Genomic DNA, 25,970 nt, shown 5'->3' on the forward strand with positions numbered 1-25,970 from the left:
ATCAAAATTTACGTTTGAGAATCACGGGCTTAATCGGCCATTCATGGCTCTCTTCGTGTATCTCCGTCAATGTTCGTGTTGGTTCGCGCGTATGACAACGCGATTGGACGCAGTCATGCGTGGTCATGCGATCGAGTTCGTCAATCGAAGAACTGTCATTATCAGGTTAAATTGTATTCGTGTCGATTCGTACGATCTGGAGATCTGTAAGTCCACGAAGAAGCTTTTAAAGCAGCTCAGCTGGTTCCTATCGATCACGAGCTCGTAAGTATCATCTCTAGTTGTTAATATTATATAAAATATTGTTTACATTTAACGAAAATGGCGAAGTTAACCTCGAAAGAGAGACACAAAATGTTGAAAGTTCAAAGGCTTATTAGAATAGATATACTATCGATTTCACCTCGATTTGCATGCGAAAGACACATTTCCTTATCAATCTCATCACAAAATTTGATATTATATATTATTACTTATCAAAATGGCAAAGTAATGAATTGTCAAAAATGACGTTTTCTTAGGTTACAGTTATTTTGTTAAAAATATGAACGTGAATATCAGATTTGCAAAACAGTGCAAGATTAAGTTTTTCCTTAGCAAATTATAAAAAATTAACATATTTTTGACTTTTGTCAGGTGGTTCAACATGTCGAACCCTTCAGAGCGAGTCAATTACATACAAGACAGCAGCAGTGATACAGAAACTGATTACAAAGAGATTGATGGAAGAGGAAGGCATCGTTTGTACAAAAATAGACTGAGGTAAAAATTACATTTTAATTCAGACTCTTTATTCAGTTTTGAATCCGATAACACGAAAAATGCTTGTGGAGTAATTTTTATAGAGATTCAGCAACATATTTAGTAAAATCGTTTCAATCGCGATATTACTATTAATATTCAAAGAGTTAACACTTTTGTGTAGATAAGTTAAATTGCACTGTGCTATTTAAACGAAAATAAATTACATCTTGTTCTAATTTCTTATGACGTTATAGATATCTCACAATCAGCATGCACTTAGGTTAGGTTTGTTCTTTCAAATCTTTGTTACACGCATGCACATATTCTTAATTTATTTAAAAAAAAAAAACTTACACGCATTATTCTATCAAAATTGGCAACAAATTAATTACATTTATGCGATATTCTGAAATATGGAAAATGCATAATATGCAAATTATATATTTTTAATATTTGTTAATATACTTTTTTTTATATAAATATTGTATGTGTTATTAGGAAAATATTATTGTGCATATATACATATATCTAATATACATTATTTGTTTATGTATATTTTCAATGCTATTATGCATTGTCCTAAATTGCACTGATATTAATTATAATAGTTTATATTTATTGATATTTAATTATTGTTCAGAATTTGTTATCTTTACTCCATATATAGAAAAATGAGTAAAGATAAAATTTCTTGCGTGTTTTGTATATATATCTATTAGGGAAAATTGAAGAAATTTATAAAATTGTTCTCATATTGAAGTCTGTTATATCAAAAATAAAAATTATTTATATATACATATACATGCATATAAGATAATAATTGATAATATAATCTTTTTAAAGCAGACTACCCTTGTGCAGTTGCACTTTGAAAATGATATCATATTTCATAACATGCAGTTTTGCGTGCTAATTATATGGAAATTTGGATTTTATAAAATCATATCTTATAAAGTCAAATGAACAAGAATGAAATTCAATCTTTTGCTATTGACATATGGGAAAAAATCTTATTTTTTTCATACAAATTTGTTTCTAACAAAATGCACTGCAAAATATATACATATACATTCTAGAATTCGCGTATAATTAGTATAGTAGAGATGTATAGTTGCTTGTGTAGTAGCTAATTAGTATAAGATTACGTGGTTGTTCTGTGCATGTATAGTTGTGGTGGCTCGTCGAAGCCGAAATCGTGTCTGGTACAGAGGGACGGCAGCAGCGATCGGCATTGTCATTCTTTCAATTCCGGCAGAAATTCGCAGAGCACGATTCTTACAAATCACCATAACAGGTAAATGCACGTAATAGATAAAAGCAAGAAATTCCCATAGTTTTCTCTACATTTATTCTTTTCTAACTTTTACGACCTAAAGAAATTTTTTATTGAACAAAACTGAAAGTAAAGGGAGAAGAAATGTGTAACAATATCTTTTGATAACATTCATAATTTTTATTGGTTATCTCTAATTCATTACTTTTTAACTATCTATTATACATTAAAATTAAAATACTATCAAGAGAATTTTCTTAGTACAATTGTTAATAAATAATATTTTTGTTTTTTTAAATTTCTAAACGATTTTTATAAAAACACACATATATAACATACAAGATAATATATCTTTAATAAAAGATCTTATATGTAATTGATGATGATATTGATATGATAATTATTAATATATTTCATATTTTTTATATATTATATTATATTATTTTATATATTATATATAATACTGAAAAAAATTCTATACATTTTATTTTAAACAAAATTAATAATTATTAATAAAAATAAATATTTATTTTAAGAAATGTTCTGTACAAACAATAAGGAAATTTATTTATTTATTTTTAAAATGTACTCTCTAGTATATATAGTTGAAAACTAATATCTTTTTTTATCTTTTTTATATTTCTTATCTCTTTCTATTACTATAATAATTTTTATCTTTATTATATTATATATGTGATATATATTTTAGTTATAGTTTTTATTTTATTTAGACTGGGAATATACATATAAAATTATAAACATTTTTTTTAATTAAAAAAGGGAAAAAATAGAAACAATTTCTAGTTGTGTGTGTATTTATTTGAAAAAATTATTTTTTTATTCTAATAATATACAATATCTCAAAATCAAGCGATTGGGCTTCATAAGTTTCAAGGTAGGTCTCGCGGATCGCGTTAGTTTATGTATTACCACCGATAGTTTTTCATATGATATATATACATACATACATACATACATACATACATACATACATACATACATACATACATACATACATACATACATACATACATACATACATACATACATACATACATACATACATACATACATACATACATGCACACATACATACATACATACATTACATACATACATACATACATACACATACATACATACATACATACATACATACATACATACATACATACATACATACATATATATATATATATATATATATATATATACACGTGTGTGCATATGTATATAATATATATATATACCACAGAGTATGTTACTGCATATTCTCCCTAAGGGAGATTATTAATCTTATTCTCATAGGATTCGCACGAATATTGGCATCACCAAACAGACTCAGAGTCAGAGTCAAAGCAGCAACAGGGACAACGCCATATCAGGAGGATCGGCAATATTAGGATCTACTACCGGAGTCAGCAATCAACCAACCAGCGACGAAAGAATCACTCTCATTGTCGATAACACTAGGTAATAGAATTTATATTATAACTTTTACCTTATAAGTAATATAGCAAATTAATGAAATCACTAGTTAAATAATAAAATATATTTTTTCTTAATTTAATATAAATTTTTACACATTAATGTATTAATTAAATATGTAATATTAAAATTTTTTTAGTTAACCAAATCTTCTCTATTACCTTCTATACTTTATTTATGTGCGTACGCGCTATAATATAACACATCATCCAAATACACATACATTTCCTGCAATGAGTTAAATTTGAAGACTTAAGAAAGCTAAACTTCACCTTACCGAAAAAATATTATGCTTTATTACATATTATGCTTTTCTGAACAATGCTATTATAAAGGATATATTAAACTTATTTATCTAATTTGTTTTATTTATTATTTCAGATTTATTGTTGATCCAGCTTTGTTCACGGCGCACCCCAACACAATGTTGGGTCGCATGTTCAGCTCGGGAGTAGAATATGCCCAGCCTAATGAACGCGGTGAGTATGAGGTCGCCGATGGCATCTCTGCCATGGTTTTTCGCGCCATCTTAGAATACTATAAGGGCGGAGTAATTCGATGTCCTCCGACTGTAAGTGTTCAAGAACTGCGAGAGGCCTGCGATTATCTGCTAGTGCCCTTTGATGCTAGCACGGTGAAGTGCCAAAATCTCAGTAAGTATGAACAAATTTATATTATTTTATTTTCATATCTTAAAGACAAAAAATTTATTATAAGATATAAGATTTTATGAGATTTGTGTTCTCTCTTTACTTGTCATATACTAATAATTAATATGAAACACAATAACAATAATATAAATATATAAATATGAGAAATGATGTAGATACAATTAATATTGTAAATAAATAAAAATTTCTTGCATATCACAAATTAATAGATTGATTAAAATAAATCAATTCAGATTGAATTAAGCAATGAATCGAGAGGAATAGAATGTATAAATATAAGGAACATTAAACAAACAAGAAATGATTTATCTTGTTTGTAAATTTTTGAAATTAAAAGTGCGTATTGATTTTGTTCTACAGGAGGACTACTGCACGAATTGTCGAATGAAGGCGCGCGATGTCAGTTTGAGGTGTTCTTGGAGGATCTAATTTTACCGTTGATGGTGAATAGCGCGCGACGTGGCGACCGTGAATGCCACATTGTCGTCTTGCTTGAGGATGACGTAGTCGATTGGGACGAAGAATATCCTCCCCAAATGGGCGAAGAATATTCTCAAAGTAAATAAACAAAATTTTAAAGTTTCTTATTCTATATCTGCATCTAATTAGAGTGAGAATTCTAAAAAGAGATAACATTTTTAATGATTAATCGAAGTTTTATTATCGTTAATCAATGGCATAGTTGTGTATCAATTAATATGAAAATAATAATTTTAGGTAGTATATATCGGACTTGTAGTATATTTTTCTCTTATTTGTTAGAAAAGCAATTTTACTTTTAGTACTATTTTACTCTTTAGGATTGTTAGTACTTTGAATTTATTGCTTTTATTAATGCAATTGTTGTTGCAGTAAAAAGTGGAAATTTACACAATTAGTGTAGAATATTCATAATTTTTGTCTTATTATTTCGTAAATATAATTATAATATGATGTTAAAGTTTGAAGAAGAGTTAGAAATTAAAAACTTTATATAGATCAACAGCTACAAATTAGAAGATTATAACTATCTTGTGTATCGTACATCTCTCTTAAAATAGATCTATTATACTCTTTTTTAGGAAGTTTTTAAGTTTTTATTTGTTTGTTTTCATACTTTTGTAAAAAAGTTCATACTTACGGTAGATATAAGTAGGTATAACCTTGGGAAAATCTAAGAAGACATGTGCAATTTTTTTAGTTATAAAATGCATGCAACACGCGCTACCCTTGCGCATTATCATGATCACTCTGTATTTAATGAAAAATCGATTAACTTTGCCTTTGAAAATGCATAGTGTCCATTAGTTCCGCCTATTTTCTTCAATAATGAATGCTCAAGTTAACTTGCGATATTAATACAACCCCATAATTAACGCTGCATACTCAGAAGTGCTAAAACATATTTACGTGCAATCTAATTAGTAATCCATATCATAATAAACCTGAATACAATAGATACAATAATATAAATGTATAAATATATTTTTTTTAATATATATAAATATAATACACTTTTGAAAAATTGAAGTTTATTGGACTCAATATATGATATTTCAAAATTAATAAACATATAAGAATATTTTATGATTTTATTAGATTATAGTTTAATCTATTACTCACTCTTTTGTATTATTCTACCTTTTTCGTTAAGCTATTATTTAAATATATAAAAATGCAGCAAATTAATTTTTGTTTATTATTTATAATTTGAAACTTATTTTGAATTTATGGTGTTATTTTTTTTCCTTTTTTTTTTGTTCTCCATTTTTTTCTGGATTGAAACCAGATCTCATATAACACTAACTTCATATTACACATATCATTCCTTTTCTTTTTATTTTCAGCTGTCAATAGTACGGCAATGTATCGCTTCTTCAAGTATATCGAGAATCGGGACGTGGCGAAGCAAGTGATGAAAGAACGCGGTTTGAAAAAAATTCGCCTAGGTATTGAGGGCTACCCGACCTATAAAGAGAAAGTGAAGAAACGTGCCGGTGGTCGCGCCGAGGTCATTTACAACTATGTTCAACGACCCTTTATCCATATGTCATGGGAGAAAGAAGAGGCCAAGAGCCGTCACGTTGATTTTCAGTGTGTTAAATCCAAGTCAGTGACAAACCTCGCTGAAGCTACGGCTGATCCTGTTTTGGATGCCGCTGGAAATCCTATGCTTCTTCAAGTTGCTGAGGGAGCAGTTCCTCAACCAGAAGTAGTTGGACTTCCTATGGGTTCGGATGCTGATGTGGATGGACCCATGGGATCTGGCGATCAAGATTTAGGCCCGCTACCATCTGATGAATTACCGTGAAAAGTGGAAATAGACTAAAGTAAGATTTAAAGATTCTAAAGAAGATTCTAAGGAAATTCTCTTAAAAAGCTTTTGAAGAAAATTTTGAAGAACATATAAAAAAGCTTTAAAGAAGATTTTGAAAATGGTCGAGAAGAGACCTCCAAAGAAAATATTGAAAAGATGCTTATGGAAGACCATGAAGATGATTTTGAAAAGAAGATTGAAGAAGAATTTAACAACAATTCTTGAAGAGGATTATGTTTGACTCTGCCAACTTTGAAGATTCTGCAATGCATTGAATATTGAAGAAACAGATACATTAAACTTTAAAAATTGGAATGCATTGGATCCTGAAGACTTTGTAATACATTGGATTTTGAAAATACTCATCCTAAAGATTTTGCAAGATGTCTTTATCTTGAAACTTGAAGAAGAGGAAGTAAATCATTTATTTGAGGTAATTTTTATATTTTTGATCACAGAGCCCATATAATTTCATATAAAGAAAATCATTTAAATTAAACGAGAAAATAAACTTGATTGTTCTAATCTGCGTGGCCAAGACTCAATTTTTTTATTTTATTAATAAGTAAACTTTTTATTTCTTATAAACTTATTATTTCTGAGCGTTTGATATACGTGATCTTTATATACATGATTTTATGGTTAAAAAAACTGATTAATATCAAAAAAGTTAACATGCATTGCAATCTGCATGATTCAATGTATCACTTTTACTTTAAGATTTTTCATTTTCGAGATTGGTATGATCTCATTGAAAAAAGATTTATCGTTATAGAAAGAAGAAATATTTGTAATTGATGATAATAATACGAATATAATTGTTTTCTTTCTTTTTTTACTATATGTGGCTTTTTGGGATATATTGTATATGATCACGTTTAAAAAAAAAAAGACTCATTAAGATTAAAGATAAATTTCTTCGTTTAGCGCCTCTCTTGTGATATAGTTCTTCTAGATTATGTTTAATCACATCAATATGAAGGTATAAACTGGTGTTATTCTTTTTCTCTTTCTTGCGGTTTTTGCAATTTTGTAACATATAAAACATTTAGATTTACAATCTTGTACTAAGCGAATACGCTATATATGATCGATGTATTATTATCGAATCTTCTATTACCAGCCCGTTTTCACTACCTTTCCCATTTTATACCATTATAATAAAGTTGAATACGATTTGTCAATAAATAAATTTTTGCCTCTTTTTAATTCCTTAAAAAAACTTATTATTTTTGTTACAATTTTTATTCCATAATAAGGGAAATATTTTAAGGGTGAAATGGAGAACTTAAAAGAAAACAAATTCACATAAAACGTATGACCAATATTAATTTTCTCGAATTACAGCTTTTATATTTTGCACAATATAACAAATTTTGTTGAAATATTTATAAACTTTAAACTTTAAAAATTTTAAGAGTTAAGGATTTCTTAGGTCTTTTTGTATAGTCCTATAAAATGTTTAAGCTTCTAGACGAAAAGCTGTAGAATTGAAGCCACTTAATGATGTGTGGAACGGTTCTAAAAATGTCATGTTTTAATGATTCATTGATAACAGAAATACTCATCAACAACAGTCTATATCAGTAAATTTGGAAGATGCCTGATATATGATTTGAGAAAATAATACTGTCCAATAATGACGTATATGCAAGCTTGTAAAAATGCATGGTAATTATTTTGAGCATTATATATATATAAAATCAGAAGATGTAGGATTTTTGAAATAACATCGAAACTAAACAATATTTTTACATATATTTATATTAATTTGTTTGTTTATTTTTAGGTACTCATGATCTATTCTTTCTCATTTATTAAAAAATGTCCTGTATATCAATTATTATCAAGTAATTTCCAAGAAATAGATATAAAATATGTCTAAATGAAAATATTTATTGTTGCTTTTTTGGATTTAGAAGCCCCTTGACGTGTTCTTCTCATATCAGTATTTTTTTTTTTTTAAGAATTTGGAATTTATATATATGTACTTTTTTTACAATGTCATATCTAACTTGAAACAAAATTATTTTTCTAAAGAAAAAAAAGTTAAAAGCATTATGTAAAAACTATAGTATCGTTTTTTTTTTTTTAGAGAGAGAAATGGAGCTGTCATCTAAATTTATAAAAAAAATTAAGCATCTTTGTCATCACTCTTTGCTTTTTCGCCATATATCTTTAAATATGATCAATCCTACAAGAGAAATCACTCATCGCAGTGACTAAAAAAAATCATCACGAGGATCTGCAATTAACTCCTCATTTACCCCTTCCCTTCAATTTCTTGACGAGGCTTAGTAGGTCGTCGAAAAGGAAGTCGTTCGCCGACCCGGCGGCGGCGCAGGCGTTATCAGGAGAGAAGGGATTCGGGCGATCAATAAGCAGCGCACTACCCCCGGCTGTGGCCTCAGGAGGGCAGGAGATCAGTAGCGTACGAGCGCGCGAGCGGTGCACGACGAGGGTGCGTGTGTGGGGTGTGTGCGCATAGAGGGTGAGCCGTGAGCGAGCGAGGGCGAGTGAGAGCGAAATTGCCCCTCTCCTCCTCCTCCTACTCCCCCGGCGTTGCGGGAAAAACTCGCCTCAGCATGCAACCACCACCGAGAAAAGTAAGAGGAATCATTGCATATATGAGAATCCATCCTAAATAATAGAGATTTTACAATTTTCGTGCTTTTCTAAAATCAATTTCCCATACAACGGGTACAGGAAAAGCACACCGAATAAAGTGTATCTAAAACACAAGTCATTTTCCGTATTATAGGTATAGGAAAATCGATTTTATACACCGAGTGTCAAAAGTAAAGATTAGATTTTCCCATGCCGATATCACAGACAACAGATGAATTTAAAAGATTATTACGTCAATTTTAATCTCTATATGAGGCTATAAAGTAATATCAAATTTTATACACAATTTTTGATAATGTATTTTTATATATGAATTAATAAGTAAATAATATACAGAATATAATATACTACACAATAATATAATAACATAATAATTTCTTTTCATATCTCTTGAAATAAATTGAATGATTCTAAAGAATATTATTGCAACAATTTTAATCTCTAAACGATAATAATAATTATATTAATTTTATATTAATTTTAAAATAATACAATACACACAATTATATATAATATACTTATAATGTTACAATATTAGAATATAAGTTCGATTTTTAATAATATTTTCCCATACCAGTGGCATTTAAACTCTATAGAATTATATCAGTCTTAATTTGATCAGAATTGATTCAACAAAAAATTAATAAAGAAAAGAAGCAAAGATATCGCGAAAGAATGTCCAATGTCAAAATCGCTATTATATCACTCTCATATTGAAATCTCGCAAGCAATCTACTTTTGGCTTGCACATTTTGGGTGGAGACATAGAATTTATTTAATTATATGAAGTTGGCAATGCATAGAAAAAATTTTATTGATCATGTAGAAAAGATTTAGATAATGTTTATATCTGTTTTTTCTGAATGGGATTGTATTGCATTTAATAAAATATAAATATAGACAGCTTATGAATATTATTAACAATATTTTATGTATACTAATTGTTACAAAAGATACTAATTTATATACATATTATAAATGTCACAATTAATTGTTCTAAATTATTAATAATAATCAGTTTTTTTAACAGTTTGTCTAAAGATCTTGTTTGCATAAAATTGAGACAAAATATACATTGCATTTAATGGACCGTTTTATGTCATTGATTAGCATTGATTTTCAATTTGCACTTTGGGTGGAGACAGGCTATAAAAACTCGATAATGGATGCGATGACAAAATAATTTTAGAAAAATTAAACAATCTCTATTACGAAAATTACTACTTAAATAACAAAAAGAAGATAAATAGATTAGAAAAAGTTCGGATTAATTAATAAATAATAAATAAGGAGTTTGTCATAAAAAGTTGAGATAATATATTTAATTTTTTTAATGGGTTTCTTCTTTTTCATTGCAAGGGAAACTATGCGAAGTTTCTAAAGAATGTACACGCGGAGCAGGCAGCAAAATTGCAAGCAAAAAATCAGCACGAATGTGACCTTCTGGAAGATATACGGTGAAGACATACGATGTTTTACGTAAACATGTTTAAATAATACTTTGGCATTATATTATGCCTTATATATAGTTTTTGTTTATTCATTATTTTTATTTTACAGACTTTACTTATCTTATTTCTTATAAATGTTTATTTTTATTAATATGTGATATTATTGAAAATATTATAAATGAGATATAATCAATTTATATAATAATTGTTTTCAAACAAATTCAAATTTCTTTGGAATATTTTTCTAGAAGAAATCTAAATCAAAATTATTCTTAAAGAACATATATTATGAAATTATTACAGAATGTGTATATTTTGAAATTCAGATTGAACATGCACAAATTTTTATTTATTATTTTAAAATAATTGTTTTAAAGAAACTTGAAATTTTATTAATCGGTTTTTTCATAATTAAATAAACAATGATTTCTGGTTTTTTCAGTAATTTTACGATTAAAAAATCTGCTATTGAAAAATCCTACTCTGAGGTAAGCAATTTATTTTGTATATGTATGTGCGCGCGCACTTATATTATTTTTAATATAATAAATATTCATAATATATTTATTGCTGTATTTTTTATATCTAATATCTAGTTGTTATAAATTTTGTTATGATTCTAGATAACGTTACATCCAAAATCGGGAACATAAGCCGTGTTAAAGATATCTTCTGATATGATGTTTGATATCCCGTCTTACATCTCGTTTTGGATGTGATGTGGAATTATATTAACTGTGATTAAAGTATTATGCTTATTCACGCAGGCACTACTCAAGATATCATCCGCATACTTAAACAAGAAAATACCAAACATACCAGATCTCAAACTCGATGGAGCAGAAGAGAAATGGTATGTAATTAAATCATGTAAAAAATAAAAGTTTACACATAATGCACATTTTATAAAACTTTAATTTCTAATTTACATTTATTTCTTTTGATTATTTATGCATTTATATATTATCTGTTATTTTTTATCTTAACATTTAAATTTCTTTGGAATTTTTTTAAGTTATATTTATTATATCTTTTATTTTTTATTTCTATCTTTCCACCCTCTTTCTCTTTCTCTCCCACTTTTTCTCCTTTAACATAATAAATGTTTATCGTAAATATTAAAACCGGTATAATTTCATAAAATTTTGATTCTTTTGTGACATGCATTACATGTTGTCACACAATATTACAACATAATATTTCAACATGTCACATAATATAATATTACATAACTAATCAACTTAATAAGATAAGATTATTTTTCGCATCCGTATATATTTATATATATGTGCATAACAAAAAGAGTTTAAATCGGTTTAATTCGATCTTAATAAGCGTAAGAATCATATTCGCATGCTAAGATAAGAAACGGGAATTTGTTTTCTACGGAATTGTACTGGTTTCAATCTCTGGCTGCTTATCGATCAGGGAAATTTGCCAAGGAGAAGAAGGGTCATAAGTAAATGGCAATCCGCGGGCGTGCGGTCGAATGATTACAGGAACATGTGGAATGTGTGGCGAACCGTGTTGGAGGAGAACGAGAAATTGGCGCGCGCGCATCTCGCTGCCGTCGAGGTCTTCCAGCAGCAGATCGCCGATGATGCCAAGATCCTCAGGATGCATAAGTTACAAGTTTCTAAGAAGGTATAAAAAGTTTCGTCATTTATTAAATTAAAAAATATGTTACATTTCTACGCGATATAAACATAAATTTAGAAAGTGACTAAAGTTAAAATTATTTATTTAAATAGAAAAAAATCTTTTGTTTTTTTTTTACATAAAAAAACGTATATTATAAAAAAAGTTCCATTGCTTATAATTTTTTTTTTTTAATTGAATGTTTAGGCAATCGACCAATTATTAATAGTACAAAAAGAACTGCAGACCTGCGTCCAGGACGTTGACAAAACGAAGAAGTTGTACTTTGATGAAGAACATAGCGCACACGATGTACGCGACAAAGCGAAGGACATTGAAGAAAAGTATATATCTATATATCTATATCGATTTTTTAATTATCTGATATCCAAAAATTAAATCGTTGTTTTCCAGCAGAAGTTTTTTTAAAAAAACTTATTGATGTGGTCTCTCTTCTTAATAAAATTGTTCTGATATGTAAACTTTAATAGCTTTTGTTTCCTAATCAAAATAAATTTTGTCTTAAAAAAGTATCACAAATTTTATGTTATATTTATATTCATATTATATATATGTGACAAAATTTTCTGACATTTTCTTTTCTCCAAATTTTTTCGATTTTTTTATTTTTTTTTTTTTTACCATATTGTATATTGGCATTAATTTCATAACCCGGCTACATAATTGTGAACGCAATAATTCATGTTCAATCAATATTTTTAGATTGAAGAAGAAGAAGGGTTCTTTTTTCACGTCGATAACAACATTGCAGAAAAATAGTGCTAAGGTATGAGTTTTTATTTTTAAGATACTCTTTGATTATATTTTTGACATTTTGAAATACAAATCACAATGTAGAATTTTTGAGATCCCATAATTTCTTCGAAATCTCTTACAAGAATATAATATTTATCTTAACTTATTTTCTAAATTACTACATTATTTCTTTATTAGTATATTTAATTGAAAAAAAAAATTAAAATAAAACACTGTTTCATTATAAGCATTTAATAATAAATTTTTAGTTATTTAAATATAGTAATTTCTATTATTAATAAAAGAGAAATTCTATTAATTTAATAAAAGAGAAATTATACTCTTAATCAGAAAATCAGAATTTATTTATATTTAATTTTACATCTGTAATTGTACAGTTTAGCTCAAAACGAGATCAATTAGAAGAAAAATCAACCGGAGCACGCAATGATTATCTATTGAGCCTTGCCGCCGCCAATGCTCACCAAAATCGATATTTTGTAGTCGATTTACAATCCACCATGCAAGTGAGTACTCCATAATATGGTAATATGTAGTTTATTTAAAAATATAGTTATATAAGATTATATATATGCAGTTGGAAAGATAAAAATCATTATATTTGCCTTTATTCTGTATTTGCAAAATCGTGATTTTATAACAAATATGAAATATTCATTTTATTTGCTACATTTTCTTGCATTATTTAGCATTTGGAGCAAGGTGTTTACGACAAGGTAGCGGAATATTTAACGCTGATGGGACGCACGGAACTACTTACTTGTTTAGCCACGCAAAACAGCTTCGGCAAAATTCGCGATCAAGCTCAGCAGGTACGTCTAATAATTTACAAACAGTAACGCTAATTTGTGAATAAAAATATCAACAAAGGATAGAAAGGAATTTGCAACTTATGATGCTAATTCGCAGCTTACTAGGGAATACAATATCCAATGTTGCTGTTTATACTATCCCGTTTTGAAACAACATATTCAATACGAGTTCGAACCCTGCGATAACGATCCGATAGATAGGTTTGTGATCATCTTTATATTATAAAGCATTTATATAAATATAGATTAAATAGAATTGTATGATATATATATATATATATATATATATATATATATATATATATATATATATATCAAGAATGTATATTTAGATTAGAAGATTAACATAAAAAACATTTCTTTATACAAACTAATTTCTGGATTTTAATAGCTTGATTTGAATAACATTTTTGCCAAATTTAGGATAACTGCCGATCATTCGGCAGCGACGACGTTGGGCAATGAAGCGCGTCGCTGGTCGACAAGGATTGCCCGCGAGGTTAACAACATCCGCGAAAATAACCGAAAGCTGCAGGCACTATTACAACTCAAAGAGGCTGGTCAAAAGGTTTATAATATTTTGAATATCCTAAAAAAATAGTAAATAATTATAATAATAACATGAATTTATTATATTAATTTAATTAAAGAATTATCACAATTCCAAATTTTTTACAAAATTCAGCATTGCTTCTTTCGAAATTTCTATTTTATAACGAAAAAGTTATATATAATTATTATCACAAAATTTTATACTGAGACTTATCATTAAATGTCTGACAAATGCAATGTTTTTATAAACTAAATATTAAATTTGTTCTTTTTTCAGACTGATCCGAATGATCCTAATGGTCCAGATTTGGATACAAAGATCGATGAATTAAAGCACACTATTCGACGAGCAGAGGTAAAACTTTTATTTCAAAGAAAAAAAAGATTATTTATTTTGATATGCATTCAACTATACAGTTGAAACATATATAAAGTTTATATATATTCTTTTCTAAATAGACAACAAAACTCAAGGCCGAAGCGAGATTAGAATGTCTTCGACAGGGTGGAGGTTTGTTAATATTCTCTATTTTGATAAAAAACTTATTATATTAAAAATTTATTATATTAAAAAAAATAAAACAATTTTCTCTGATTAATTCTTAAACTTGTAATATATAACAGAATTTATAACAATACTTATAACAGAAAAACTCTATGAAATTAATTTATTAATAATTAATTTATATTTATATAAATATATATATTTGAAAAGTTATCAATAAGTTTATTCTTTTAATAATGCATAAACCACTAAAATGTATATAAAAAAAATATTAGAAAAATTATAGAGAAAAAAGAGGTTTTTTTAATATTGATATTATATGAAATTTGATAATCTACTTTTCTAAAATTGAGTTTATTTTTTATCTTCTTATAATATATTTCTTAACCTTTCTTATAAATTATAGTAAAGAAAAACGTGTATATTATTTCGAATTTTACGATAAATATGAAATTGTTATATTATGTTATGAGATATCTTGTATATTATGCTTGTTTCGAATTTCACAGTGAATGTGGACGAATTCCTGCAAGAGGCTGAAACGCTGAGCGTTCAAGATATACCTCGTTCGGCCAGCTCCCTCTCCGTCAGGACAGATGCATCTGGTGCAGCGGTAATTATTAGAAAGCATATTGTACAATTTGTCGAATTCTTATTCAACAGGATTGAAGATATGCCATATAATTTTAAAAATATAAGACAAAATATAAAAAATATTTTATGTGCTTTATACTAAATGGCACAAATTGTTCACAAATTGTTATTTTTGCGAAAACTTGCAAATTTTATGCGACAAAAAAATCGTAGAAATATTATAAAATACGTTGTTAATAAAATAAATGTCTATAAATGTTTTCTAATTTTTAATATGAAAGAAAGTGTATAAAATATATATAACTTTCAGGAACATCCGTCATCAGACTCTTTCTATGACAGCGATGGCGATGGCGGAAGCGATTTAACAACCGTTGAACGTCCTGGAAAGAATGCGCCGCAGCAAGAAGATGAAGTCGAAGAAAGGCAAAGGCACGACAGCGCCGAAGTCGATGGTACATAGATGGTTTTTACATATTATAATTTATATAAATCTTAAATATTTATATATAATTTATTTTATTGTTAATATAAATTTAGTTTATATATTATTTTCAATCTCAATACTTACATTTTAATTTAATATTTTTTTATTATTGGAACAAACAGAATAAAATTTTTTTATTTTTTGATATAGTTTGATATTCTAGGATATATTCTTATAATTTACATATAAATTTTATACTTACAAATATGTATATAATATTTATTATGCATATAGCCATTATATAAACATAATTAAATATAAATAAATACGATTCGATACACTTAAAAATTAATCATGATTTTATATGCGATGGCTTGGTAAATAAGCAAAGATGTGATGAAAAACTATCCAAGAAACAAAAGATTATTTATTTTTAGCGTTGTTAGAGCAGGAGAAGCAACGAATGGAACAGCTAACGGCAGGCTGGGACGATCCTACGGCAGTTGATTGGGACAATGAGGAGAAGGATGAGCAAGAAATGACGCATGAGATACCAGAGATGCCTTCTAATCAACCCATATACAAATGTACCGCTCTCTACTCTTACACAGTAAGGATGTAATTCTATGCTGAGCCTTTAGAAAAAATCTAAATATATATAAAAAATTTATGAAAGGTACATTATTATTAAAAATATATTAATGGTTACAGATAGATTTAGAAATTACAGATAATTACAGATAGATTTAGAAATTTAATTTGAAAATGTGTGTTATCACAATTTTTATAAAAATTTTGTCTTAAACTTTTAAATAACAATAGGATAACTTGAGGATATTTTTCATGAGACTTAAAACATTTTATCACAAAATTATATTGTATAAATTATAAAGTATTTTACAATTCCTGTTATAAAGTAATATTCATCTTTTCTAGGACATTCTATAGAGATGAATCTATAGAAATTTTTTTAATGATTTTTAGGCACAAAATCCCGATGAACTTTCCATCGTGGAAAGCGAACAGCTAGATGTAGTGGGAGAAGGTGACGGTGATGGATGGTTGAAAGCACGAAATTATCGAGGAGAAGAAGGTTTCGTACCTCAGAATTATCTCGATGTGGAGAGAGAGCCGGAGATTACTACCGGCGGCTTGACCTCGCAAGGTCCAAGTCTCGTCCAGCAAATTTCCTTCTCATCGGTCGATTATACGATCGACGATCATGACGCCGTCGATCCCGACGCTGGCTTACAAAGTACTGCTCCGGAAGCTATTATGCAAAATCACATTGGAGGTACGTAAAAATTCAGTTATAACATTTTTATTTGTTTTAATGAAATTTAAAAAATCGGATGTGTATGTGTGTGTTTTGATTATATTATTTTTAGTATCTATTTATTAAAAAAAGAACATGTATTAATATTGTAATTATTTTATATATTATAAATTTTTCAGAAGTAGAACAATATTGTATCGCGCTCTACGATTACGATGCAACATGCGACGAGGAGCTAAGCTTCCTAGAAGGCGATATAATCAGAGTCCTGAGAAAAGAACCGCATGAAGTGGACGACGGCTGGTGGGAAGGCGAGTTAAGAGATCAGCGAGGTATCTTCCCCTCTCTCGTTGTGGAACCTTGCGCTCCAGATGGGTCTCCTTTGACCCCTCAGGTGAAAAATCCCAATATCGTTTTATTAAAGATTAAACTTATGTTAATAAAATTTACAAATAAATTATTAATTGTACAATATTAGAAAGTTATGTTTTACATTCTCTTAGTATGAGGAATGCAATAAATTATATATCAAACTTATAAATCGAATTAATTATATATTGAACGAGAAATTTGATTTCAATCAAGATTATAAGATAAGTTATATATCTATAATAGTGAATATAATTTGGCTAAAATTTTATAATGCAAAAAAACACAAATATACATTAAATTAAAAAAATATACAAATTAAAAAATCTAACATAATCAACTATAAGGTGATTATTTTAAATTTTTTAAATTTTTATAACCTAACTTAATTATAATAAAAATGACGGAAATGAATTTTTATTATTTTAGGAAAATATAACACCACCGAGTTCTGCACCGCCAGTCTTCACCCCGCCGGAAATACCAGAGTTTTTGCTAGCCGATGAACTTACTCAACTCGACGGTAATTACAGTCACTTTCATTTATTTGTATTAATCATTTATATCTATTATAATATAATATCTATTATAATATATATTAATATGAATATATTATATATAAATATACATAAATATCGTACGTTTTATAGTTACTCCTTGAAGATCGTGGATCCGCAAATTCATATAATAAGAGAAAGATCCACATTTTAAAATCAAAAACTTATAAAATTTAATATAAAAACTTATGGGAGGCATATAATGTACTTTATAAGGTATGCAATGAAAGGAAGAGCATGAAGTAATATTAAAAAGCAAGTAAAATTAGAAAATCCCATTGAATATTATATCAGAATGTACAACATAAAAATATAAAGATAATAATATTGATAATATGTATAATATTATCATGTACATTTAATAAGAATTTAATTTTGTTTACACATTTTCTTATTTTATATTTTTCTTTCTTTTATATATATTTATTTTAATATATGCCTTATGTGTGTTACAGAATCGCAAGAAGAAAAGGTAGGGGTAAATGGTGATGGGGGTTTTATAATAAATCTGTCCAAAAACCAAAAGGACCATTATGGCTCGCAATTTGAAGATGACAAATCGGAAGCTCCAAATATAGGTAATTTTCAAAAATTAATTAAAAACCCACAAAACAAACTATTGTAATAGTCAAAGTATAATGGGTATTATTAATTATTCCCATTTTAATCTATGAAATACTATAACTTGCTGCACAGTCGTGGAGGTATCAGACGAATCGAACGATAAGGTAAATTGGTATAAAAAATTTATTTTTAGTGAAAGTTTGTTTGTAGCAAAGACATTTAACACATATTGAATGGATTCTATCTACTTGAACCTGTAAAGTTACTTTCACCAGGAGAAATAATGTTAATAAAATAATTAATATATACAATAATTAATATATACAGTCAAAATAAAAAATGCTTATATTATGTTTTGCTATTATATATTTTATATATTTTGCTATTATATATATTATATATTTGTTTTGATATATCATGTAAAATAATTTTTATCACAAAAATGAATTGAATAGATTGCAAAAATTGAATAAAATATAATAAATTAATGTAACTTTTGTTCGCCAAATTCTTATCATGCAATCAAGACTACTAGGCGAAAGTAAATTTTAGCATAACAAGGTTTTAGAAAATATAAAATAATGAAAAAATGTGTTTTCTATTTTTGTTGCAAGAAGAATCCTGAAAAATTCCATGCGTGTTAAATTGTCTCACAACCCTCTATTTTGTAGTCTTATATGAATCATATATCCCAAAAGATTTTTTTTTTGTAAATTTTGAACAGGTTATATAAATATTTTATAGCATTCTTTGTATATAAAATAACAAGACTTGGAAAAGACTGCTCTCTTCTAGTATTATATCTTACAATTAACATAATTAGCACAATTAAATTTTTTCTTATTCTTATCAAATATTTATACATTATCATGTTATTTGTGATTTAATAATGTCTGCTTCAGAGATTAAATCTAAATTTTATTTCTAAAATAAAACGCGATATATTATCATGTTTTTCTTAAATTTAATATTGTATATGGGATATGGTTCATATGGAGCCACAAAGTTATATTATACATGGTTCATATGGAGCCATAAAGTTACATTATACCTAACATGAAGCTTTATTATTCTATTCATTCACAGGCAGAGAAGTCCGAAGATCCCAAATCCGCTAATCAACAGGACGATTTTGGTCTTGGAGTGGCCCAGATTGTCATTACAGCTGCAACTCCAATGGAAGAGATCGAACATCCTTTTCCTGGAGTAGAGGAGACTTCGGAAGATCCAGCAAAATCGGAAACCTCTGAAGCTGACCCTGAAGCTTCAAGTGCTGCTTCGGATCCAAACGAGAGCGAGTGTAAAGAAGAGGAAGAGGCAACTGTCATTTTGGATGAAAAAGAGGAAGAAGAAGTTGAAGAAAAATCCACGATCGATGAACTTCCTGCCGATTCAGCACCGTTTCCAATCAGCAGTAGTTCTGGAAGTGAAGCAGAATCAATCGCTTCTGGTCCCAGTACTAATGAAAATTCACAATCGAGAGGAACGGTGGTGGAAGTGACAGAAGAAGTCACAGAAATCACAGAAGAAGAAGAGGAGGAAATGATGCCAGGCAAAATGCTAGTGGGAGGAAGAGCCAGCATTCCAGATGAGCTTCAACCGGATCAGTTAGAGAAGTTACAGACGCTCAAGGAATCGAACGCCTAGGGCTGACTGGGCCCCAGGGCCCACAATGGCAAGATTACATTGCCTGATGGCCACCCTGACAATTTTCGACATCTTTTGGATTTCTGGCGATCGCCTGAAGTGCTAAACAAGAAAGACTAAGTAATAAAACTCTAATAAGACTCTGCGACTGACAAGTTTCTTATGGTGATTGAGTAGTGGTGGAGATAAAAATGTTTTGTCATTGAATTATCATTAGGATAATGATAGGGCGTGCAGATAGATCATGAAGGAATAGATCGTGAATAGAAGGGCGTTAATAGATCAATTGTGCTGAGAACATATTTGTATTATGAAACTATAATCCTTTTTATGTGTGTTTTTAGCATTAGATTCTGATATTTCAACGAGATTCTGTCAATTTTAATCTATAGAACTCTAACGAATTATAGAATTTACATGGGTTTGTAATGAAATATTCAAACTAAGATTTAGATCACAAGCATTTTGATGACGTAATATGAAATATCTTGCAACTGAACAGTATTATGATAGATCCATTTATGAAGCTAAGTAGATTACCATATTGATCTATTAACATCCTGAGAAAGAAGAGGGAATGATTTGACAAATTTCTTAATTGACAGAATTATTAAATTAAATAAGAGATAACTTAAGTTTGATAAGATGTGTATAAAACCAGGACAGTCACAAAGAATTAATACAAGATCACCACAACACATTATACAAAACTTTATATAAGTTCACTGGGATTGATCCACTCATAAAAAGTTAGAAGAATTAACTGTCCTATTTTAGGGCATTGGGCTTTAATGGGTTGATTAGAAAATCTTGACTTAGTGAAATTGACAAAGAGATGAAGGGGGAGAGATTTTTTTCGTAAGAGATAGTGTACAGTGAGACGAGATGAAGCAGAGGATTATCGATACCTATGTACTACAAAGGGTGTAATAACTTGCACGCAGTCGTTGGTGTACATTTCAAGGGAATTACACTGGTGTTACATGTAAAAAGTATTGTGTTATTCGATTTTCCACCTCTCGTTTTTATTTTACCTTACTTAATTTATTAATCTATCTATTAAAAAAAAAAATTAAAATAGGAAATTCAAAAAAAAAAATAAAATAAAACTATAATAAAATAAATTATAAATTTAATATTTTTATAAGTATTTTATAAAATATATTTTTAACATTTATGGTCATATTTATAAATGTTTCAAAATTTTATTATTATTTACAAAATACAACTTATTATTTATAGCTCTTTACACATATATCAATTATTATGATATATTTCATAGTCTAAAAAATTTTAAGGAAAGATGAAAAAAGGAATCTTAAATAAAAAATCACAAAGATAAAATGAACGTTTGTAAAAAACTTACATTTATATATATATATACATGCACAAAATAGAAATACAAAAAATTTGTTAATGATTTCATTGCATGAATATGGAAGATAATAATGATTTTTTAAGCTTGCATTCTCAGAGCACCATCCAATCTAATTGTCTCCCCATTCAGTAGCGGATTTTCCACAATCTGCTGCACCAACATTGCATACTCTTCAGGATTCCCTAATCTTTGAGGGAAGGGAACGCTCTTTGCTAGAAAAGTTCGCACCTTTTCTGGCAGTGCCATCAATAACGGAGTGTCAAAAAGTCCTGGAGCAATTGTCACGACACGAATTCCATCCTTGGAAAGGTCGCGAGCGATTGGTAAGGTCATTCCTATAGAAAAATAAAAAAACACTAGATGAAGAATATAATATAAAAATAACATGAATATGAAGAAAAACAAAGTTTTCATGGAGTAAGAATAGAGTAAGAAATTTAATTTCATAGAGTAAGAAAATAAGAGAAAATGGACATGTGCAAATGGTTGGCATGCTAAGAATATGAAAAAAAAAGAGAGAATCAATATAAGTACGATAAAAAGAACGAAATACAATACCTACAACTGCTCCTTTCGAAGCAGAATAAGCAGCTTGACCTATTTGGCCATCAAATGCTGCAACACTTGCAGTATTAACAATTACACCTCTTTGACCATCTTGATTAGGGGTATTTTCAATCATTAGACCAACAGAAAGACGTATGGCATTAAAAGTACCAATAGTATTGACTTGAATAACTTTAGAAAAGTCCTCCAGTTTGTGAGGGAGTTTTTTATTGCTGTTGTATGTCTTGAAAGCGATGGCAATACCAGCAGCATTAACTAGGACATCGAGTTTGCCAAATTTTTGTTTTGTAAGATCAAGGGCAGCTTGGATATCTGATTCTGAAGTTACCTGAGAGAAAATATGTGTTAAAGTATAAAATAGAGGTATGATAAGAGATAATATGATAATATAAAAATTAATTAGAAAAATGAATATAATAATAAGAAATTGTTGCAATTTGTATAACAACTTATATAATTTAACATTTTAAATAATTATTATTTCGGAAAGAGCAAATGGTTAGCAAATGATTATTATTTTGAAAAACAAAATTATTTTCAATAAACCAACTGATATAACAGATTGCAAATAACATATTGCAAAATATGCTTTCTATTGAAAATGATAAGATTACAATGATTATATTAAATGTTATATTTACATCCACAGGTGCAAATAATGCATTCTCTCCTAGTTCTTCAGCTACAGTTTTGCCTTTTGAAGCAGGCAAATCGGCAATAACTGCCTTTGCCCCTTGTTTGATAAATCGTTCTACAGTACCACGGCCCAATCCGGAGGCACCACCAGTTACCAAAGCTACAGTACCCTGTAAAAAAAAATCATTTATATCAGTATTCAAATGAAGTTATTATATAACAGTTTCAATATATTGATTGATTATCTCAAAAATTAGTATTGTGTTCTTTCAATATTAAAATTATGTGCAAAAAATGCAATTAAAATGATGAGATTTATATTGAACATCAAAAAATTGCACTCTTTATATGTATTTTCTTATTCTTTTCTTTCTTGTATTTTTGTTCATTGCCAATATATATTTATTTAATATATTAAAATAATAATAATATAATAATATATTAACTACAAAGATACACATATAAAATAACTATTTAAATTTTTTATAAGAAATAAAAGTATAAACATCATTTAAACAAGTATACCTTCAACATTTTCAATCTCAATTGCTCTTTTAAAAAAGATCAATATCGATAATGTTTGCAATAATTGATTCCGATTACTGATCACGTAGTTCACTTCGTCCTCTTCGAAGATGTTCTGAATAATTCCACGTCTAAATTAAAGATCAAGATTGAAATAAAACAATAAAACAATGACTAAAGAATTATTTAATATGGACTTTGACACTGTACTTTGATCACTAAGTTATATTATATCAGCAAATAAATCAACAGTTAACAGAGATAAGAGAATTAATGAAGATATATAAAAAATATAGATATCTTGAAATATAAGATTTAGCGATAAAATCTTAATAGCAAGTCATGATATAAAATGTGCTAAAAAATATGACTAAGGATGAGTTCATAAATTCTACTCGAGATAGAGTTGTATTTAATTGACCAATCAGGACAAAGAATTCTTTGCTTCTTTTGATTGGTCAATTAGATACTATTTTGTTCTATAGATAAGATTTCTGAACGCATCCTACGATTAGCGAGAATAGCATCTAATATATATGTACACGGTTTGTTTAATTGATTATAAAGATATTGCATTAACACAATATATATATATGCATATCGTAATAAAAAGAGAAAAACTTTTGTTTGGCACAAATTCAAGTTTGCATTTTAAATATTCACTTTTTCAAATAAATATATTTACTCAGCAGAGATTCAAATCAATTTAGTGAAGAAAAAAATCCTGTTTATTAATAAAAATTGAGTACAACTCGCTTAAATTTTTCATCTGAAAAATATGCGCTACATTGAAAATATTAAATATGTATGAGGAAAATTAGAACTCATAAGTAGGGAAAATATACTATTACACAATAATGTTATATTGAGTAAATAAATATATTTATACGTATTACACTTTCACACTTACAGTACACAGTCATTGAAAAATACATGAAGTGCGTGTATTCATAGGCATGTACATACATGGAATTTTTTCATAGTAAATAATTTGATAGTAAAGTATAAAAGAGAGAAATGTATTACACTATTTTATTACACTATTATAAAATTTTTACAAAACAACCATTTATTCTCCCAATCATTATTAAATATCTTATAACACAACATAATAATTAATTTTCATTTTTGTTTCTCTCAAAATTGTGCTTTTTATATTAATTACTTCATTAAATATGATTAAAATAAACCCATTATAGTAGAATAAAATTTTATTTCTATAGTAAAATTTTATTTAGCGCTTTAATCATTTATTATGATTAATTATAATTTTATAAGAGTGTATATATTGTCTCATGAGAGAAAGATATCGATCTGTACACTTGATAGTGAAATGAATAAAAATAGGAGTCTTTTTCTAATGTGATATTCAATAGCGGATTACACATGTATTTTAAATACACATATTGTAATTAATCATATATCTATCAATATCTAAGCAAAACTACTTATCACATTCAATATTTATTGTTATTGAATTACTCTCAGTTTCTCTACAGATATATTGTAGATTTAACAGATGATAATTGAAATTATTCTCTCTCTCATGGGACGGAGTATACATTAATTAATTATAAATTTTTCTTAACATTAATTATAAATTTCTGCCGTGAATTTTGTTACAATGTTATGATTTGTCATTATTCGCATAATTATTGTTAAATTATATTATATGATTATACAATATAATATGATTTAATATAATTATATTATACGCAATTATATAATTATTAGCGTTAAGGGAGCGACGGATTTATCGCTGGCGAATAAATTTATCTCTGTTGTACTGATAAGTGGCAAGTGTGCATTGAGTGACTATAATATATCGTCATATATCCCGATATGTGATATCGCTATCTATATAATATCGCATTATTATAATGTTCAAACAAAGAACAAGTTAATATATCAAGTAGAATCATATCATACTATCATCGACACGTATGCATCTCAATTGTACATACACAGTGATAGAGCTGGCGACATGTTTAACATGCAATATTACAGTAAATCAGAAGCACATTCTGCACAAACACAGCATCGCGCGTTGCACTCGTTACTTCCCGGTGTATTTCCTTCTTTTTTTTCATTGTTTTTTCTTTACACATGGAGGATCCGCAAAATTTCGATAAAATTTAAATTTATTCCCCCTCCTCTGTGACTTTTTAAAGAAATTAACAAGTGTAAGAGAGAAGGTCACTTTTGTGCATTGGAATGATTCTTAGCAAAAATAATAGCTTCTTTTATTAATTATAGTTTCACATTTTATTATTATATCTATTTAATAAATTTGATAAATTAATTTTATTATAAGATTTAATAAAAAAAAGCGATGAGATAAGAAATAAGAAATAAAATATAAAAATGTAATTAAATTTTACATTTTAATAATTAATAAAATTAATTAGCGAATAATGTATTAAGTATAAGAATTATTTTCATTATCAGTTCTCGATAATTTCGCGAACCTCGGATTTTATACACAGTCTATTCTCTCTTCACTTTTCCTCTATTTCTTTTCTTATAACAATTTTTTTTTATTTAGAGAACAATAATAAAAAAGAAAGAATAAAAGAAATTGGCGGTATGTAATTT

The 25,970-nt window shown here is 27.9% G+C and overlaps 3 protein-coding genes across 6 annotated transcripts; 2 read left to right on the plus strand and 1 right to left on the minus strand.

The window, feature by feature from the left end:
* The first annotated feature begins 24 nt into the window (after window positions 1-24).
* On the plus strand, window positions 25-7,664 carry LOC126851042 (BTB/POZ domain-containing protein KCTD20). Its single transcript, XM_050594603.1, has 7 exons — window positions 25-264; window positions 637-762; window positions 1,913-2,038; window positions 3,326-3,490; window positions 3,887-4,158; window positions 4,537-4,734; window positions 6,003-7,664. The coding sequence occupies exons 1-7, from the start codon at window positions 44-46 to the stop codon at window positions 6,464-6,466; spliced, it is 1,572 nt and encodes a 523-aa protein (XP_050450560.1). The 5' UTR covers window positions 25-43; the 3' UTR covers window positions 6,467-7,664.
* Window positions 7,665-8,866: 1,202 nt separating this feature from the next.
* LOC126851022 (protein nervous wreck) lies at window positions 8,867-21,261 on the plus strand. 3 transcript variants are annotated; one of them, XM_050594565.1, is made up of 22 exons: window positions 8,870-9,078; window positions 10,460-10,579; window positions 10,994-11,039; window positions 11,319-11,404; window positions 12,051-12,195; window positions 12,397-12,533; window positions 12,913-12,976; window positions 13,344-13,472; window positions 13,656-13,778; window positions 13,876-13,979; window positions 14,202-14,346; window positions 14,608-14,685; window positions 14,790-14,841; window positions 15,345-15,448; window positions 15,740-15,884; window positions 16,294-16,466; window positions 16,841-17,150; window positions 17,312-17,526; window positions 17,931-18,024; window positions 18,514-18,636; window positions 18,755-18,786; window positions 19,709-21,261. In XM_050594565.1, the coding sequence occupies exons 2-22, from the start codon at window positions 10,485-10,487 to the stop codon at window positions 20,267-20,269; spliced, it is 2,961 nt and encodes a 986-aa protein (XP_050450522.1). In that variant the 5' UTR covers window positions 8,870-9,078; window positions 10,460-10,484; the 3' UTR covers window positions 20,270-21,261. The 3 variants fall into 3 exon arrangements, with proteins under 3 accessions (XP_050450525.1, XP_050450522.1, XP_050450524.1); XM_050594567.1 differs by having other exon boundaries at window positions 8,977-9,078; window positions 10,460-10,557; XM_050594568.1 differs by lacking the exon at window positions 18,755-18,786 and having other exon boundaries at window positions 8,867-9,078; window positions 10,460-10,557; window positions 19,709-19,877.
* A 347-nt stretch (window positions 21,262-21,608) lies between these two features.
* Window positions 21,609-23,686, minus strand: LOC126851065 (3-hydroxyacyl-CoA dehydrogenase type-2). 2 transcript variants are annotated; one of them, XM_050594648.1, is made up of 5 exons: window positions 23,586-23,604; window positions 23,376-23,506; window positions 22,856-23,020; window positions 22,206-22,542; window positions 21,609-21,982 (listed from the first exon to the last, which is right to left on the minus strand). In XM_050594648.1, the coding sequence occupies exons 2-5, from the start codon at window positions 23,382-23,384 to the stop codon at window positions 21,726-21,728; spliced, it is 768 nt and encodes a 255-aa protein (XP_050450605.1). In that variant the 5' UTR covers window positions 23,385-23,506; window positions 23,586-23,604; the 3' UTR covers window positions 21,609-21,725. The 2 variants fall into 2 exon arrangements, with proteins under 2 accessions (XP_050450605.1, XP_050450604.1); XM_050594647.1 differs by having other exon boundaries at window positions 23,376-23,686.
* Between the last annotated feature and the right edge of the window lie 2,284 nt (window positions 23,687-25,970).

The sequence above is a fragment of the Cataglyphis hispanica genome, chromosome 7, assembly GCF_021464435.1.
Source record: "Cataglyphis hispanica isolate Lineage 1 chromosome 7, ULB_Chis1_1.0, whole genome shotgun sequence".
NCBI classification, from domain to species: domain Eukaryota; kingdom Metazoa; phylum Arthropoda; class Insecta; order Hymenoptera; family Formicidae; genus Cataglyphis; species Cataglyphis hispanica.

Excerpts from the sequence above, each read along its gene's own strand:
- LOC126851042 (XM_050594603.1), top strand. The coding sequence starts at position 44 with ATGGCTCTCTTCGTGTATCTCCGTCAATGTTCGTGTTGGTTCGCGCGT. Across the intron at positions 265-636 it reads TTCCTATCGATCACGAGCTC|GTGGTTCAACATGTCGAACC; the intron begins GTAAGTATCATC and ends GACTTTTGTCAG. Across the intron at positions 4,159-4,536 it reads GGTGAAGTGCCAAAATCTCA|GAGGACTACTGCACGAATTG; the intron begins GTAAGTATGAAC and ends TTTGTTCTACAG.
- LOC126851022 (XM_050594567.1), top strand. The coding sequence starts at position 9,058 with ATGCAACCACCACCGAGAAAA. Across the intron at positions 13,980-14,201 it reads GATAACGATCCGATAGATAG|GATAACTGCCGATCATTCGG; the intron begins GTTTGTGATCAT and ends TGCCAAATTTAG. Across the intron at positions 14,842-15,344 it reads ATGTCTTCGACAGGGTGGAG|TGAATGTGGACGAATTCCTG; the intron begins GTTTGTTAATAT and ends CGAATTTCACAG.
- LOC126851065 (XM_050594647.1), bottom strand. Across the intron at positions 22,543-22,855 it reads CATTATTTGCACCTGTGGAT|GTAACTTCAGAATCAGATAT; the intron begins GTAAATATAACA and ends ATTTTCTCTCAG. Across the intron at positions 21,983-22,205 it reads TTCGAAAGGAGCAGTTGTAG|GAATGACCTTACCAATCGCT; the intron begins GTATTGTATTTC and ends ATTTTTCTATAG.